The sequence below is a fragment of the Salvelinus namaycush genome, chromosome 28 (genome assembly GCF_016432855.1).
Source record: "Salvelinus namaycush isolate Seneca chromosome 28, SaNama_1.0, whole genome shotgun sequence".
Taxonomy (NCBI): domain Eukaryota; kingdom Metazoa; phylum Chordata; class Actinopteri; order Salmoniformes; family Salmonidae; genus Salvelinus; species Salvelinus namaycush.
The window spans coordinates 1,712,060-1,730,220 of NC_052334.1; the positions used below are offsets into that span (position 1 = coordinate 1,712,060).

General features: G+C 47.9%; 1 protein-coding gene across 2 annotated transcripts in view; it reads left to right on the forward strand.

The window, feature by feature from the left end:
* The window catches only part of rtf1 (RTF1 homolog, Paf1/RNA polymerase II complex component), a 34,178-nt gene extending 16,604 nt beyond the window's left edge, over positions 1–17,574 (forward strand). For both annotated transcript variants that reach the window (XM_038967106.1, XM_038967107.1), the window contains 6 exons: positions 5,418–5,495; positions 6,078–6,199; positions 8,310–8,367; positions 8,587–8,661; positions 10,674–10,896; positions 16,800–17,574. In XM_038967106.1, the coding sequence (XP_038823034.1) occupies positions 5,418–5,495; positions 6,078–6,199; positions 8,310–8,367; positions 8,587–8,661; positions 10,674–10,896; positions 16,800–16,906 (663 nt within the window). In that variant the 3' untranslated portion in view covers positions 16,907–17,574. The remainder of the gene's footprint in view (positions 1–5,417; positions 5,496–6,077; positions 6,200–8,309; positions 8,368–8,586; positions 8,662–10,673; positions 10,897–16,799) is intronic.
* The last annotated feature ends 587 nt before the right edge of the window (positions 17,575–18,161 follow it).

An 18,161-nucleotide genomic window follows, 5' to 3' on the forward strand; every position in this document is an offset into this window, starting at 1 on the left:
CACATTCGGCTCCTTCTCTGGCTACAAGATAAACTGGCAAAAAAGTGAGTTGATGCCAATATCACGGCCTGTGGATATGCAATTTCTGCAATCTACCCCGTTTAGAACAGTGAGGGACAAGTTCACAAGCCTTGGCATTGTAGTGACAAGAGACCTTGACCAGCTATTGAAAGTGAATTGGGACATGAAAATATATCAGCTTAAACAAAATATAGATTTCTGGAAAACTCTGCCTATTTCCTTGGTTGGTCGTATAAACGCTATTAAAATGGTTGTCCTACCCAGGTTTCTTTACCTCTTCCAATGTCTACCCAATTTCATACCACAAAGCTATTTTAAGAAACTGGATTCAATAGTAACTCCATTTTTATGGGATAACAAGGCAGCCAGAATTTCAAAGAAGCATTTATGCAAGTACAAGATAGAGGGGGGCTTTGGCCTTCCTCACTTCAAACTGTATTATTGGGCTGCTAATCTGAACATTGTGTCTTTCTGGAGGGAAAGTTTACCTGCGATGAGACAGAAGGATATGCCTATATGGCTTTTGATCGAGCAGGCCTCCTGTCAACGTTCCTCATTCCCTGCACTTGTTAATAGCCCATCATATGTGAAAAAAGCCACTTATGACTCCAATCCAGTCATTTGTCATACGCTTAGGATCTGGAAACAGATTAGGGATTTTCTTAACATACCCACTGTTTACATAGACAGCCCGATTAGCCTGAATCATGCTTTCCACCCTGCATTGGATGATGTGGTGTTTTCACAGTGGAGGGAGAAGGGGCTCACAACAATTGGTAATTTATACATAGACGGTCAGTTAGCTTCATTTCAACAATTACAGGCAAAGTTCAACATGCCAACAACACATTTTTTCAGATACCTCCAAATCAGGAATTTCTTAAGGACACATATCCCACAGTATGGCATGAAGCCAAATAGTCCTACATTAGATAGCTTGATCCTTGTCAAACCCCATTCAAAAGGGTCGGTCTCTAGACTGTATGATGTGCTACAGGCCCACATAGAGGTATCCACAGACACCATTAAAAGGGCTTGGGAACAAGAACTTGGTTCAGAAATCTCAAATGAGGACTGGATAGAAGCTCTCAGGAATATAAACCACAGTTCAGTGAATGCCAGACACAACCTTGTACAGTTTAAGGTGATACACAGGTTACACTACTCAAAAGTAAAACTGCATAAAATATTCCCGGACACCTCACCACTGTGTGAGAGGTGCAAGCAGGAGGAGGGGACGTTGACCCACTTATTCTGGACATGCCCTAAATTACATGCTTACTGGGCTCTCATTTTTGATTACTTATCTAAGGCCTTTGATAGAGTTCTAGCCCCAGACCCATTGATCGCTCTGTTTGGTACAGTTGATGGGAATAACCAGGAGGGGAAAGCTGTCTCTCTTTGTACTCTATTAGCCAAAAGGCTCATATTGCAATTTTGGAAATTGGAGACTGTACCTACCTTTGAAATGTGGTTACGGGATTTAGGGAATGTAATCCATATGGAAAAGATTCGATACAACACCTCCAATAGAAGTCCATTGTTTTACAAAATATGGCAGCCGATACTGGATAAATGGTCTAGTCCCGCTTCATAACTGGGCTGACGATCTGCTGCTACTCTGTGCTGTACTCCACTCAATATTTATTTTTGGCTGAACTACACTGCTTGTAATGACTATATGCTGTCTTCTTATACATGTACCACCTAATAGGATTTTGTTTTATTTTGTGTATGTGTGAGTTAACTTTTGTTTTGTCCTCTAAACTGGCCATCCCATCCAACAGTACAATGAATGTCATTGTTTGTATTGCTGTCTTTTTTACTTTATTTTTATTGGAAAATAATAAACATATTATAAAAAAATAAAAATAAATAAAGGGAACACTTAAACAACACAATGTAACTCCAAGTCAATCACGCTTCTGTGAAATCAAACTGTCCACTTAGGAAGCAACACTGATTGACAATAAATTTCACATGCTGTTGTGCAAATGGAATAGACAAAAGGTGGAAATTATAGGCAATTAGCAAGACACCCCCAAAAAAGGAGTGATTCTGCAGGTGGTGACCACAGACCACTTCTCAGTTCCTATGCTTCCTGGCTGATGTTTTGGTCACTTTTGAATGCTGGCGGTGCTTTCACTCTAGTGGTAGCATGAGACGGAGTCTACAACCCACACAAGTGGCTCAGGTAGTGCAGCTCATCCAGGATGGCACATCAATGCGAGCTGTGGCAAGAAGGTTTGCTGTGTCTGTCAGCGTAGTGTCCAGAGCATGGAGGCGCTACCAGGAGACAGGCCAGTACACCAGGAGACGTGGAGGAGGCCGTAGGAGGGCAACAACCCAGCAGCAGGACCGCTACCTCCGCCTTTGTGCAAGGAGGAGCACTGCCAGAGCCCTGCAAAATGACCTCCAGCAGGCCACAAATGTAACCGATGTGAAATGGCTAGCTAGTTAGCGGTGTGCGCGCTAATAGCGTTTCAAACGTCACTCGCTCTGAGACTTGGAGTAGTTGTTCCCCTTGCTCTGCATGGGTAACGATGCTTCGAGGGTGGCTGTTGTCGATGTGTTCCTGGTTCGAGCCCAGGTAGCGGCGAGGAGAAGGATGGAAGCTATACTGTTACACTGGCAATACCAAAGTGCCTATAAGAACATCCAATAGTCAAAGGTATATGAAATACAAATGGTATAGAGAGAAAGTCCTATAATTCCTATAATAACTACAACCTAAAACTTCTTACCTGGGAATATTGAACTCATGTTAAAAGGAACCACCAGCTTTCATATGTTCTCATGTTCTGAGCAAGGAACTTAAACATTAGCTTTTTTACATGGCACATATTGCACTTTTACTTTCTTCTCCAACACTTTGTTTTTGCATTATTTAAACCAAATTGAACAGGTTTAATTATTTATTTGAGGCTAAATTGATTTTATTGATGTATTATATTAAGTTAAAATAAGTGTTCATTTAGTATTGCTGTAATTGTCATTATTACAAATAATTTTTAAAAATCGGCCGATTTAATCGTTATCGGCTTTTTTTGGTCCTCCAATAATCGGTATCAGTATCGGCTTTGAAAAATCATAATCGGTCGACCTCTAGTCTCTTGGTCCCAAAGTTGATGCACCTGTACTGACCTCTGGGGTGAACAGGCAGTGGCTCGGGTGGTTGATGTCCTTGATCTTTTTGGCCTTCCTGTGACATCGGGTGGTGTAGGTGTCTTGGAGGGCAGGTAGTTTGCCCGCGGTGATGCGTTGTGCAGACCTCACCACCCTCTAGAGAGCCCTGCGGTTGCGGGCGGTGCAGTTGCCGTACCAGGCGGTGATACAGCCCGACAGGATGCTCGCCGAAGAACTTGAAGCTTTTCACCTTCTCTACTGCGGTCCTGTCTGTGGATAGGGGGGTGCTCCCTCTGCTGTTTCCTGAAGTCCACGATCAGCTCCTTCGTTTTGTTGAGGGAGAGGTTATTTTCCTGGCACCTCTCCGCCAGGGCTCTCACCTCCTCCCTGTAGGCCATCTAGTTGTTGTTGGTAATCAGGCCTACCACTGTAGTGTCGTCTGCGAACTTGATGATTGAGTTGGAGGCGTGCATGGCCACGCAGTCATGGGTGAACAGGGAGCAAAGGAGAGGGCTGAGAACGCACCCTTGTGGTGCCCCAGTGTTGAGGATCAGCGGGGTGGAGGTGTTGTTTCCTACCTTCACCACCTGGGGGCGGCACGTCAGGAAATTCAGGACCCAGTTACACAGGGCTGGGTTCAGACCCAGGGCCTCCAGTTTAATGATGAGCTTGGAGGGTACTATGGTGTTGAATGCTGAGCTGTAGTCAATGAACAGCATTCTTGCATAGGTATTCCTCTTGTCCAGATGGGATAGGGCAGTGTGCAGTGCGATGGCGATTGCATCATCTGTGGATCTATTGGGGCAGTATGCAAATTTGAAGCGGGTCTAGTGTGACCGGTAAGGTGGAGGTGATATAATCCTTGACTAGTCTCTCAACGAACTTCATGATGACGGAAGTGAGTGCTACGGGGCGATAGTTCAGTTTCCTTGGCTTTCTACGAAATAGGAACAATGGTGGCCATCTTGAAGCATGTGGGCACAGCAGATTGGGATAGGGATTACGGGGCGATAGTCATTTAGTTCTTTGCCTTCTTGGGTACAGGAACAATGGTGGCCATCTTGAAGCATGTGGGCACAGCAGATTGGGATAGGGATTACGGGGCGATAGTCATTTAGTTCTTTGCCTTCTTGGGTACAGGAACAATGGTAGCCATCTTGAAGCAAGTGGGGACAACAGACTGGGATAGGGAGAGAGATTGAATATGTCCGTAAACACTCCAGCCAGCTGGTCTGCACATGCTCTGAGGACGGGCTAGGGATGCTGTCTGGGCCAGCAGCCTTGCGAGGTTTAACACGCTTAAATGTCTTCCTCACGTCGGCCACGGAGAACGAGAGCCCACAGTCTTTGAGAATCTGTGTGGCCTACCACTTTGCAGCTGAGCCGTTGTTGCTCCTAGACGTTCACAATAACAGCACTTACAGTTGACCGGGGGCAGCTCTAGCAGGGCAGAAATTTGACGAACTGACTTGTTGGAAAGGTGGCATCCAATGGCGGTGCTGCGTTGAAAGTCACTGAGCTCCTCAGCATGGGCCATTTTACTGCCAATGTTTGTCTATGGAGATTGCATGGCTGTGTGCTCGCCCGTCCGTTGCTGACAGGTGTGGCTAAAATAGGCGAATCCGTTCATTTGAAGGGGTGTCTGTCCACATACTTTTGGTGATGTAGTGTATCTGTGCGTCCCAAGTTGACGACACCCTTATTCCCTATGTAGTGCACTATCTGTTTGTCATCTGTACAGGCTTATTTTCCTGCCATACCTATTTTGTAAAGTATTAATTATGCTGTATACTAGGCTTGGGCGAAATACTATTCGTATAGGGCTATTTAGAAATGGAGACGGTATGATTTTCAATACCGTTAAATTATTTTTATTTTTTTATATGTATAAAATGCCTCCCGGGGCTCAGTGCTACGCCAGTGCTTATAGTTAAAGTGCTAAGAAATCCTAAGATGTGTCAAATACTTTCTATCCAGCTCAGGGCTCCAGCTACGATCGAACTTGTTGATTACAGCAGCACTCCCCTCCTGGATCCAGATCCATGTTGCCTAAATTGTTTTGTGGGAAAGAATAGAAGATATGTGTATTTACAAATGTTATTTGGGGGGGATAGTGCCCCTTGTTTTGTGCACTTCCGGTAATACCATATGCCCCGGTATGGTACAGAAAGTACACGATAGAATAACAATCTGGATACTGCCCCAAACCCCTAGTGTATAATGTTGAATTTCAACCCAGATGTGATTGTTGTTTATTTGTTGATTCACAGATCGTAAAAGAGAAAGACCGATTCCGAAAGGCGCCTTCCAACTACGCCATGAAGAAAACATCACTACTCAAAGACAAGGTAGGTGAAGAAACGTCTCTTAACCCAGGAAGTCTGTTTTTCATTACTACTGCTGTGTACTACTGTGTGTACTGCTATGTGCTGTGTGTACTACTTTGATGTGTGTACTACTGTGTACTTGTTTATACTTGTGTGTACTACTGTGTGTACTACTGCTGTGTACTACTGTGTGTACTGCTATTTGCTGTGTGTACTACTTTGTGAACTTGTTTATACTTGTGTGTACTACTGTGTGTACTGCTGTGTGTACTGGTGTGTACTACTGCTGTTTATTGCTATGTGCTGTGTGTACTACTGTGTACTTGTTTATACTTGTGTGTACTACTGTGTACTTGTTTATACTTGTGTGCTACTGCGTGTACTGCAATGTGCAGTGTGTACCACTTGTGTGTACTACTGTATACTTGTGTGTACTGCTGTGTACTACTGCTATGTGCAGTGTGTACCACTGTGTGTACTACTGTGTACTTGTTTATACTCGTGTGTACTGTTGTGTACTACTGCTGTGTGGTCCTCCCCTTCCTCCTCTGAGGAGCCCCCACTGGTGTATCCACATGCTATAATGTGTGTTCTCCCCTCCAGGCCATGGCTGAGGAGAGTGGAGAAGGAGACCGAGCCAAAGAGATCCAGGACCAGCTGAATGAGTTGGAGGAGAGGGCCGAGCATCTGGACAGACAGAGGACCAAAAACATCTCTGCCATCAGGTGAGACCACCGCCTGTCCTCCGTCGTCGCCTGTCTTCCCCCGCCGCCTGTCGTCCTCCCCCGCCGCCTGTCGTCCTCCCCCGCCGCCCGCCTGTCCTCCCCCGCCGCCCGCCTGTCTTCCCCCGCCGCCCGCCTGTCTTCCCCCGCCGCCCGCCTGTCTTCCCCCGCCGCCCGCCTGTCTTCCCCCGCCGCCCGCCTGTCTTCCCCCGCCGCCCGCCTGTCTTCCCCCGCCGCCCGCCTGTCTTCCCCCGCCGCCCGCCTGTCTTCCCCCGCCGCCCGCCTGTCTTCCCCCGCCGCCCGCCTGTCTTCCCCCGCCGCCCGTCTGTCTTCCCCCGCCGCCCGTCTGTCTTCCCCCGCCGCCCGTCTGTCTTCCCCCGCCGCCCGTCTGTCTTCCCCCGCCGCCCGTCTGTCTTCCCCCGCCGCCCGTCTGTCTTCCCCCGCCGCCCGTCTGTCTTCCCCCGCCGCCCGTCTGTCTTCCCCCGCCGCCCGTCTGTCTTCCCCCGCCGCCCGTCTGTCTTCCCCCGCCGCCCGTCTGTCTTCCCCCGCCGCCCGCCTGTCTTCCCCCGCCGCCCGCCTGTCTTCCCCCGCCGCCCGCCTGTCCTCCCCCGCCGCCCGCCTGTCCTCCCCCGCCCGCCCGTCTGTCCTCCCCCGCCCGCCCGTCTGTCCTCCCCCGCCGCCCGTCTGTCCTCCCCCGCCGCCCGTCTGTCTTCCCCCGCCGCCCGCCTGTCTTCCCCCGCCGCCCGCCTGTCTTCCCCCGCCGCCCGCCTGTCTTCCCCCGCCGCCCGCCTGTCTTCCCCCGCCGCCCGCCTGTCTTCCCCCGCCGCCCGCCTGTCTTCCCCCGCCGCCCGCCTGTCTTCCCCCGCCGCCCGCCTGTCTTCCCCCGCCGCCCGCCTGTCTTCCCCCGCCGCCCGTCTGTCTTCCCCCGCCGCCCGTCTGTCTTCCCCCGCCGCCAGTCTGTCTTCCCCCGCCGCCCGTCTGTCTTCCCCCGCCCGCCTGTCTTCCCCCGCCGCCCGCCTGTCCTCCCCCGCCGCCCGCCTGTCTTCCCCCGCCCGCCCGTCTGTCCTCCCCCGCCGCCCGTCTGTCTTCCCCCGCCGCCCGTCTGTCTTCCCCCGCCGCCCGTCTGTCTTCCCCCGCCGCCCGTCTGTCTTCCCCCGCCGCCCGCCTGTCTTCGCCCGCCGCCCGTCTGTCTTCCCCCGCCGCCCGTCTGTCTTCCCCCGCCGCCCGTCTGTCTTCCCCCGCCGCCCGTCTGTCTTCGCCCGCCTGTCCTCCCCCGCCGCCCGCCTGTCTTCCCCCGCCGCCCGTCTGTCTTCCCCCGCCGCCCGTCTGTCTTCCCCCGCCGCCCGTCTGTCTTCCCCCGCCCGCCCGTCTGTCTTCCCCCGCCCGCCCGTCTGTCTTCCCCCGCCCGCCCGTCTGTCTTCCCCCGCCCGCCCGTCTGTCTTCCCCCGCCCGCCCGTCTGTCTTCCCCCGCCCGCCCGTCTGTCTTCCCCCGCCCGCCCGTCTGTCTTCCCCCGCCGCCCGTCTGTCCTCCCCCGCCGCCCGTCTGTCTTCCCCCGCCACTCAAGTAGCCCGTGTCAGCAAACATTTTTTAGATTGGAAAGTTAGTCGAGCGGGCCAGCTATCTAAACTTAGATATACTGTCAAATGACTGACCGTGAGACCCCATTAATTCTGTTAGTCACTCTCACTCAAATATCACATGGAAAACATTTCTCTCCATCCCATGGCAAAATGTGTAGAATTGCAGGATATTCAAAATTGAGCTTTGGGCCCCAAAAGGCTAGTGTGTGGGTATGGATGTGGGTACACAGACCCGTGAACCTCTGCAGCCCGCCCCATTGATGAGTTCAGATCAAAATTGCCCATACCTGCGCTACCAGCTGTCTCTCTCTCTCTTCCCCTCTCTCTCTCTCTCTCTCTCTCTCTCTCTCTTGCTCTCTCTCTCTCTCTCTCTCTCTCTCTCTGTGTCTCTCTCTGTGTCTCTCTCTCTCTCTCTCTCTCTCTCTCTCTCTCTCTCTCTCTGTGTCTCTCTCTTGCTCTCACCCTCTCTATATCTCTTTTTGCATCTCTCTGTCTATATAAACATATCTGCCTGTCCATCTGTTTTCTCCAGCTACATCAACCAGAGGAATCGGAGCTGGAACATTGTTGAGTCTGAGAAAGCCCTAGTGGTAAGTATCCGTACTACACATGTAGTATCTTAATTTGATCACTGTTACGTAGCAGGAAATTCAAATGAGCCTTGTGATTCACTGAACTTGCAGTTCTCTTTCTGTCATTTAGATCTCACACCTGAACTACTGTAGCCGATCAAAACAAATTTCCCGTTTTAAAAAATAAATAAAAGTGATAATTTATTTTTGTCTTTTTTAAAATACTATTTCTGTCAGGCGGAGGGACAGAATGCCAAGCTGCAGATGGACCCGTTTACTAGACGGCAATGCAAACCAACCATGGTGTCTAACGTAAGTCTCAGATCTTCAAATCAAGTCAAGTTTATTTTATATAGCCCTTCGTACATCAGCTAATATCTCGAAGTGCTGTACAGAAACCCAGCCTAAAACCCCAAACAGCAAGCAATGCAGGTGTAGAAGCACGGAAGCATCTTCTCTCTCGATTCAACTGGAAGGGCTTTATTGGGATGGGAAACATATGTTTACATTGCCAAAGCAAGTGAAATAGATTAAATAGATTATATATAACGAACAGGTAACATTACACTCACAAATGTTACAAAAGAATAGAGACATTTTCAAATGTTATATAATTGTCTTTGTACCGTTTTGTAACGATGTGCAAATAGTTAAAGTACAAAAGGGAAAATAAATAAACATATATGGGTTGTATTTACGATGGTGTTTGTTCTTCACTGGTTGCCCTTTTCGTGTGGCAACAGGTCACCAATCTTGCTGCGGTGATGACACACTGTGGTATTTCACCCAGTAGATATGGGAGTTTATCAATGTTTGATTTGTTTTTGAATTCTTTGTGGATCTGTGTAATCTGAGTGAAATATGTGTCTCTAATATGGTCATAGATAGAGGTTAGGAAGTGCAGCTCAGTTTCCACCTCATTTTGTGGGCACATAGCCTGTCTTCTCTTGAGAGCCAGGTCTGCCTACGGCGGCCTTTCACAATAGCAAGGCTATGCTCACTGAGTCTGTACATAGTCAAAGCTTTCCTTAAGTTTGGGTCAGTCACAGTGGTCAGGTATTCTGCCACTATGTATTCTCTGTTTAGGGCCAAATAGCATTCTAGTTTGCTCTGTTTTTGGTAAATTCTTTCCAATATGTCAAGTCATTATATTTTGGTTTTCTCATGATTTGGTTGGGTCTAATTGTGTTGCTGTCCTGGGGCTCTGTGGGGTCTGTTTGTGTTTGTGAACAGAGCCCCAGGACCAGCTTGCTTAGAGGACTCTTCTCCAGGTTCATCTCTCTGTAGGTGATGGCTTTGTTATGGAAGGTTTGGGAAATGCTTCCTTTTAGGTGGTTGTAGAATTTAGTGGGTATCAGCCTAATTTTGCGTTGCATGCATTATTTGGTGTTTTACGTTGTACGCAGAGGATATTTTTGCAGAATTCTGCATGCAGAGTCTCAACTTCCTGTTTGTCCCTTTTTGCGAATTCTTGGTTGGTGAGCGGACCCCAGACCTCACAACCATAAACTAAGCAAAAAAAGAAACGTCCCTTTTTCAGGACCCTGTCTTTTCAAAGATAATTTGTAAAAATCAAAATAACTTCACAGATCTTCATTGTAAAGGGTTTAAACACTGTTTCCCATGCTTGTTCAATGAACCATAAACAATTAATGAATATGCACCTGTGGAACGGTCGTTAAGACACTAACAGCTTACAGACGGTAGGCAATTAAGGTCACAGTTATCAACATTTAGGACACTAAAGAGGCCTTTCTACTGACTCAAAAACACCAAAAGAAAGATGCCCAGGGTCTCTGCTCATCTGCGTGAACTTGCCTTAGGCATGCTGCAAGGAGGCATGAGGACTGCAGATATAGCCAGGGAGATAAATTGCAATGTCCGTACTCTGAGACGCCTAAGACAGCGCTACAGGAAGACAGGACGGACAGCTGATCGTCCTCGCAGTGGCAGACCACGTGTAACAACACCTGCACAGGATCGGTACATCCGAACATCACACCTGCGGGACAGGTACAGGATGGCAACAACAACTTTACACCAGGAACGCACAATCCCTCCATCAGTGCTCAGAATGTCCGCAATAGGCTGAGAGAGGCTGGACTGAGGGCTTGTAGGCCTGTTGTAAGGCAGGTCCTCACCAGACATCACCGGCCAACCTCAGCAGTAAGGGCTACAAAGTGTATCTCTTCAGAGCCAGGGTGAGGGTTTGCGTGCTGAGATAAAGTATCCTGGAGCAACTATAAGGGTTTTTCTACACGTATAAAATTCTGAAATAACTTGTCTGTCTGCAGTATTGACATGTTGTGTTTGTGTTCCCACAGGCCAGAGACCCTTCAGTCCATGCAGCTATCCTCCAACACCTCAATGAGAAGTACGGAGAAGGGTCGGGCAAAGAGATGGACTTGGAGTTTGAGATGGGCAGGGGAGCGGGACAGGCTGCTCTGAAAGTCATCGACCCGACTAAGAACACCAGCGACCTATCAGAGGACCTCTTTAAAGTTCACGACTTTGACGTCAAGATCGACCTACAGGTTCCCAATGCAGGTGAGACGGACAGTTTTGAAATGCGTATGTAACATGCACAAAGTGGTGGGTTCGATCCATGAGGGTAGTTCAATGTGCAGTAACGATACCGTTTGACATGGCTCATGTATGTCTCTCTCCAGGGTGAAGTTTCCCCTGGGTACAGATCATGGGTTTCCCCTGGGTACAGATCAGGGGTTTCCCCTGGGTACAGATCAGGGGTTTCCCCTGGGTACAGATCAGGGGTTTCCCCTGGGTACAGATCAGGGGTTTCCCCTAGGTACAGATCAGGGGTTTCCCCTAGGTACAGATCAGGGGTTTCCCCTGGGTACAGATCAGGGGTTTCCCCTGGGTACAGATCAGGGGTTTCCCCTGGGTACAGATCAGGGGTTTCCCCTGGGTACAGATCAGGGGTTTCCCCTGGGTACAGATCAGGGGTTTCCATTAAACATGGCTCATGTATGTAAATGTGGCGCCGGCATCATTTTAGACCCATATGCATTGGGTGCGTAACCAGATTAGGGATGTCCACCCACTGTGCTCAGAATGACAGAAATCACATTGAGATTATTGTAATTCATTTTAACGGAACATGAAATTCCGATACACACTATGAAGATGTCACACTAACTTTCCAAAATGTACCAACAAGACGAGTAACAAACAGCAAAATCACTAGCCTATGTCCATCTATTATCCCCCCATTGTATAGACGTTGACCTATTCTATTGGTCAGCTAGTCGAGAAAGAAATGGCCTATACCGAACAGACTCTGGGGCAGTGGTGGGACGATATAGATCCCAAATTCATACAACCAATAGGCCTAGGCTACATAAACATTATAAATAAACATTTTTAAAAAGCAGTTAGGCAGATCAGAACGTTTTATAGCTTAAAATGTTTATAAGCAATTATATATTCACGTTATAAGTGCAGCAATGTGCACAAGACAGTAGGCTACGCTTGAATGTTAGTTCCGTGACTCAATTAGCGGGAAAACACCATTGTTAAAAACGCACCGCAAATGCAACATGAGAGAATTAGGCTACTGTATATATAATTGAACCTTTATTTAACTAGGCAAGTCAGTTTAAGAACAAATTCTTATTTACAATGACGGCCTACACCGGCCAAACCCGGACGACGCTGGGGCCAATTGTGCGCCGCCCTTTGGGACTCCCGATCGCAGCCGGTTGTGACACCGCCTGGACGTGTAAGTCTTTTATAAAAGAACCGCCTCCATGTTTCTATGGTCAGATTCGGGCTCCTTTTGAAGCAAGGTAAAACATGCCTCACAATGTTGCAAAAACGTTCAGGTTTCAAACTATATTAAGTATTTATTTTCAGAATGTCTACGGCCTCCAGTTCATTAGTTAGTGGTGAGTGACACGCTGAGGAAGTCTGCCTTCTGTTTCTTTCAGTACAGGCGAATGGGAAGTGAGCTTCAAATACCTATTTTTAAATCGTGGCCATCAAAACGTTTTTTTTTAACATGCGATCAGATTTAGAATTGTTGCAGTTTTGACTTTTGGCTAGTTAATATTCAAGATAATTTTACTGGTTAATTACTGGAATAATTCATAGATTTGATTCATTTGGTTATCGTATCCAAATGATTCGAAGAGGGCACCATTTTAAGGGTTGGATATAGAGAAACCCTTGAATTAACTGTATCTGTAGTTATTAATGACGTAATTCTCTCACATTTTCTCTTTCAACGAATGAGATCATGTCAACATCGGCTTTCATAACCCTGAAACTAACCAGGAATAGACATGAAGGCTACCAATTTGCATCGGATGTGGACAGTATTGATTATTGGTTTGTAAATTAGACCTGCAGTCTTAACATACTCAATAGGCTTGGGCGGTATAACTTATATACCTTATTCCGGGGTATTTGGAAAAAGTCACAGGTTTTTCAATAATGTCAAAACTATTTATTTGAAGTTTAACAAATTTGAATATTTGTAGCTGCTTTTTAAGTTAATACCTGCAGTCAACTTGCTCAATACGTTAGGAGACAAAGCAGATTCTACATTTCAACTGTGACATTGTAACATTATGAATCTTACCGTAATTCCCCAGAACAGTTGAGCCAGTCACATTATGAATCTTACTGTAATTCCCCAGAACAGTTGAGCCAGTCACATTATGAATCTTACCGTAGTTCCCCAGAACAGTTGAGCCAGTCACATTATGAATCTTACTGTAATTCCCCAGAACAGTTGAGCCAGTCACATTATGAATCTTACTGTAATTCCCCAGAACAGTTGAGCCAGTCACAATATGAATCTTACCGTAATTCCCCAGAACAGTTGAGCCAGTCACATAATGCATTTTACCGTAGTTCCCCAGAACAGTTGAGCCAGTCACATTATGAATCTTACCGTAATTCCCCAGAACAGTTGAGCCAGTCACATTATGAATCTTACCGTAATTCCCCAGCCAGTCGCGTGTTTGTTTGTAAATAACACAGTGGAAGCTGTAATTAGTTTGTTAGTTTTCGCTCGTTAGCATTTAGCTAACAGCGTCTATGTGATTTTTCTATTAGTTTGTGCTAATTTTCTTCGAATTCTGATGAGGCCAAATGGGCTTTTCTTGGGATTTTAGCGCCCCCTTGTGTCCTATGCCGGTAATACTGTAAATCCCGGGATGAGAGAAGGATGGTATGAAGATATGATAATCTGGATACCGCCCAAGCCTAATACTCAATGATTTCCACCACTTTACACACACACAGCGCCACTTTCAGAGGAAATTAAAAATGCAATAGGTAAATGACTTGTATGTCGGTGTTGCCTGCCCAGTTGGATTCCGTTTGTGTGGGAAAAGGTTTGTTGTCCAAGTCTCTATTGTCAGTAATGCTGAGGCCAGCAGACCCCGAAGTAGCTCACAGCCGAAGGAGCTAAACCCACTTATTTTTCTCTCAGTCCAGGAAAGTAAAGTCTTACAGCTTTTCCCTGCAGTGAATTCTCTTCCTCTGATCCCGGGATGGATTGTGAACTCAGTCAGTTAGTCTTGAATGAGCAACCAGTTCGTTCCACAGGATCATTTTTGTTCAAACTGGCGTGGCCACACCGCAAATGAACTTTATCTACCTGTCTGGTTAACAAGTCCTGTAATTACAGGGATACTCACTGAGGGCGGGGCTGATAAGGCAGGGTGTCACGGAACCACTCCGTTCATTCTGAGAATTCAGCACAGTTATGTCCATTTGAGATGAATGAGAGATTTCTTCATAAAGGGTCCACAGTATGTTTCTGCTGTACAGAACCCAGTTCAGCAGTCCCTAGGATGATGAAATACATAGCCTGTAGGTTCTAAACATGCCTTGAGTAAAATACAGATACTTCATGTTACAGCAAATACACATTATACCCCCTTTTTGTTTTTAAGACATTTTACATATCACAGTATGCTTCCAGGTTATACCAACATGTCATGAGTCCTTTCAAAGTTTCATACATTGTTCAGAAATGTATTGAAATATCACTGCTGCAATTGGTGTTACTTTTCCTTCTTATTAAAAGGAATATCATAACCCCCCCCCCCCTTCTTGGAATCCATATCTATGGTACCCGGAAGTCTAGTTGGTAGTCCCGGGTAACACATTAAGATCGTAAAGATGGTCTGCTGATCTGCAGAAAGTGTCTGTTCTTTGTCTCTCTGACACGTAGTCGTAAAAGGGGGAAAGGGAGAGGGGTGTTTTGTAAGCTACACCCCCCCCCTTTTTCTTTTCACCCCATTGTTGCGTGCCAGCGAGCATTTGTTCCTTTGTCATTCATAGCTTTAAGAAGCGCTGTCAATAACCGGACACTTACTCTGGCCTGGAATGTGGTACATAGGGGGAAATCTGTTCTCCACCGTTCGTAACTGAAGGGGCATTTTGTCAACAACAAAATGACATCTTTGCCTGGAGGGTGTGTGACCTCACTCGCGGGCTCTCGTTACAACATTGGGCAATGATTGGGCTTCTAAAAGCCCGTTTCACTCCAGCAGCAACGATCAACAAGCTGTTTGACCTGTAGCAGCAGCTCTCACACGGTCTGCCAGAAGTCTCTGTCGTCCTCATCCACAGCCCGTGTCTCCTCCGCTGATTACCCAGCCTGCCTGTAGCAGCAGCTCTCACACGGTCTGCCAGAAGTCTCTGTCGTCCTCATCCACAGCCCGTGTCTCCTCCGCTGATTACCCAGCCTGCCTGTAGCAGCAGCTCTCACACGGTCTGCCAGAAGTCTCTGTCGTCCTCATCCACAGCCCGTGTCTCCTCCGCTGATTACCCAGCCTGCCTGTAGCAGCAGCTCTCACACGGTCTGCCAGAAGTCTCTGTCGTCCTCATCCACAGCCCGTGTCTCCTCCGCTGATTACCCAGCCTGCCTGTAGCAGCAGCTCTCACACGGTCTGCCAGAAGTCTCTGTCGTCCTCATCCACAGCCCGTGTCTCCTCCGCTGATTACCCAGCCTGCCTGTAGCAGCAGCTCTCACACGGTCTGCCAGAAGTCTCTGTCGTCCTCATCCACAGCCCGTGTCTCCTCCGCTGATTACCCAGCCTGCCTGTAGCAGCAGCTCTCACACGGTCTGCCAGAAGTCTCTGTCGTCCTCATCCACAGCCCGTGTCTCCTCCGCTGATTACCCAGCCTGCCTGTAGCAGCAGCTCTCACACGGTCTGCCAGAAGTCTCTGTCGTCCTCATCCACAGCCCGTGTCTCCTCCGCTGATTACCCAGCCTGCCTGTAGCAGCAGCTCTCACACGGTCTGCCAGAAGTCTCTGTCGTCCTCATCCACAGCCCGTGTCTCCTCCGCTGATTACCCAGCCTGCCTGTAGCAGCAGCTCTCACACGGTCTGCCAGAAGTCTCTGTCGTCCTCATCCACAGCCCGTGTCTCCTCCGCTGATTACCCAGCCTGCCTGTAGCAGCAGCTCTCACACGGTCTGCCAGAAGTCTCTGTCGTCCTCATCCACAGCCCGTGTCTCCTCCGCTGATTACCCAGCCTGCCTGTAGCAGCAGCTCTCACACGGTCTGCCAGAAGTCTCTGTCGTCCTCATCCACAGCCCGTGTCTCCTCCGCTGATTACCCAGCCTGCCTGTAGCAGCAGCTCTCACACGGTCTGCCAGAAGTCTCTGTCGTCCTCATCCACAGCCCGTGTCTCCTCCGCTGATTACCCAGCCTGCCTGTAGCAGCAGCTCTCACACGGTCTGCCAGAAGTCTCTGTCGTCCTCATCCACAGCCCGTGTCTCCTCCGCTGATTACCCAGCTTGCCTGTAGCAGCAGCTCTCACACGGTCTCTGTCGTCCTCATCCACAGCCCGTGTCTCCTCTGCTGATTACCCAGCCTGCCTGTAGCAGCAGCTCTCACACGGTCTGCCAGAAGTCTCTGTCGTCCTCATCCACAGCCCGTGTCTCCTCCACTGATTACCCAGCCTGCCTGTAGCAGCAGCTCTCACACGGTCTCTGTCGTCCTCATCCACAGCCCGTGTCTCCTCCGCTGATTACCCAGCCTGCCTGTAGCAGCAGCTTTTGTACTGTCTGCCAGAATTCTCTGTATCTGTATGCTGTGCGCATGTAATAAATAAGATGCTTAACGAATATACACGTGCGCCAATTAATTCCAATAAATTATGCTAAATAAACCTATAAACCGATAAGCATGACTGGTCAAATGTATTTACATCAATTCATAGGCTAAAAAGACTTATTTCGCCCCCCCCCCCAAAAAAAAATCTTGATAATTGGCTATTTTATTTATCTGCTTTTTTATTGGCCAAACGCCGGCTATTACCAGCTAATGGATCAGCTTCCCCTCCACGAGTCCTAACCTTAACCATTTGTGAGGGAAATGCTAAACTCACTCGAGGTCGGCGTCTAGGGGCACCTACACCGATAACAACAGATGTGTCAGACTAATGTTGTTCCTCCGGTGTGTTTCAGAAGCCAAGTCTCTGTCAGTGAGCGCCAACACCCTGGCAGTGAAGGACGGCGCTCCACGTAGGTCTCTCAACCTGGAGGACTACAAGAAGAGGAGGGGCTTGATCTAAAGAACTACAGGAAGAAGAGGGGCTTCAACTAATGATCAAATGGCCTAAAACCTCAGTCAGTCAGAACCACCTGCATGTTGGTTGGCCATTCGCCCCAGGGCACCAGTGTGTGTGTTTGAGGGATGTGTGTGTGTGTTTGAGGGATGTGTGCGAGAGAGCTGTGTGTGTTTAAGGGAAGAGAGCATGTGTGTGTGTGTGTGAGAGAGAGATGTGTGTGTGTGAGAGAGATGTGTGTGTTTAAGGGAAGAGAGAGAGTGAGTGAGTGTGAGAGATGTGACCGTATCCTTGAGTGTGTTTGAGAGAGGTGTGTGTGTGTGTGTGTGTGTGTGTGTGTGTGTGTGTGTGTGTGTGTGTGTGTGTGTGTGTGTGTGTGTGTGTGTGTGTGTGTGTGTGTGTGTGTGAGAGAGGTGTGTGTGTGTGAGAGAGGTGTGTGTGTGTTTGAGAGAGGTGTGTGTGTGAGAGGCTGTCCACCTTAAACCGATAGGAAATATTAATTAAGAGAAGACAACTTTTTTTTTTTCTCTCTCAAAGGTTCTCTCTTAGAAGACAATTGTCCCCCTTTACTTTCTTCTCATTATTATGTGGTAAAAATCGTACTTGGAATTGTGTTATTTTTCTTTTGTAATTTCTAAGTTTTTATAAATAAATCTAACGTTGGTTCTCCCTCATACGGATCTGAAGTTCACTCTTTTGGTGTCCAGTTCTTTTGCAAGGACATAGTGGTTGTGGATTCTTACCTTGACATGATTTGAGGTTATTGGGACTGTCAACATTTATTGGGGTACAATCTTGATTTTTTCCCCCTGTCTTCAGACACGGACTGTATTTTCTTCATACATGATTTAGGTTTTCCCCTGACCTAAGAGGGCAGTACCACCTGCCACGTTCTCTAGCTGACCCGTCCTCCTTCTCTCAGACAGCAGGGCTGGCTCGTTATCTGCCTAGCTACTGGACAGCACTTTGTAAAGTCTACAAAAAAAATGAATTTACATGGATCACAGAGAGAATTGTTTATTTTCTTTTTAATATCTTATTTTTTTTGGTACCCTTATCTCTCTTTTCCAGAGCAGATTCTAAGTATTATCGATTGTGTCCTTAGTCAGTTCCTGTATTGATGTGGCATGCCATGTAAATAATACCAATTTGCAGTGCGGCAGAATAAAGAGAGGCACTGTTTCGTAAAATCTGTGTTCTCTTTGTGTTTTCTCTTCCTCTCCCCATTACCAGTGGTTGAGATACCTTTGGGTGTAGGAAC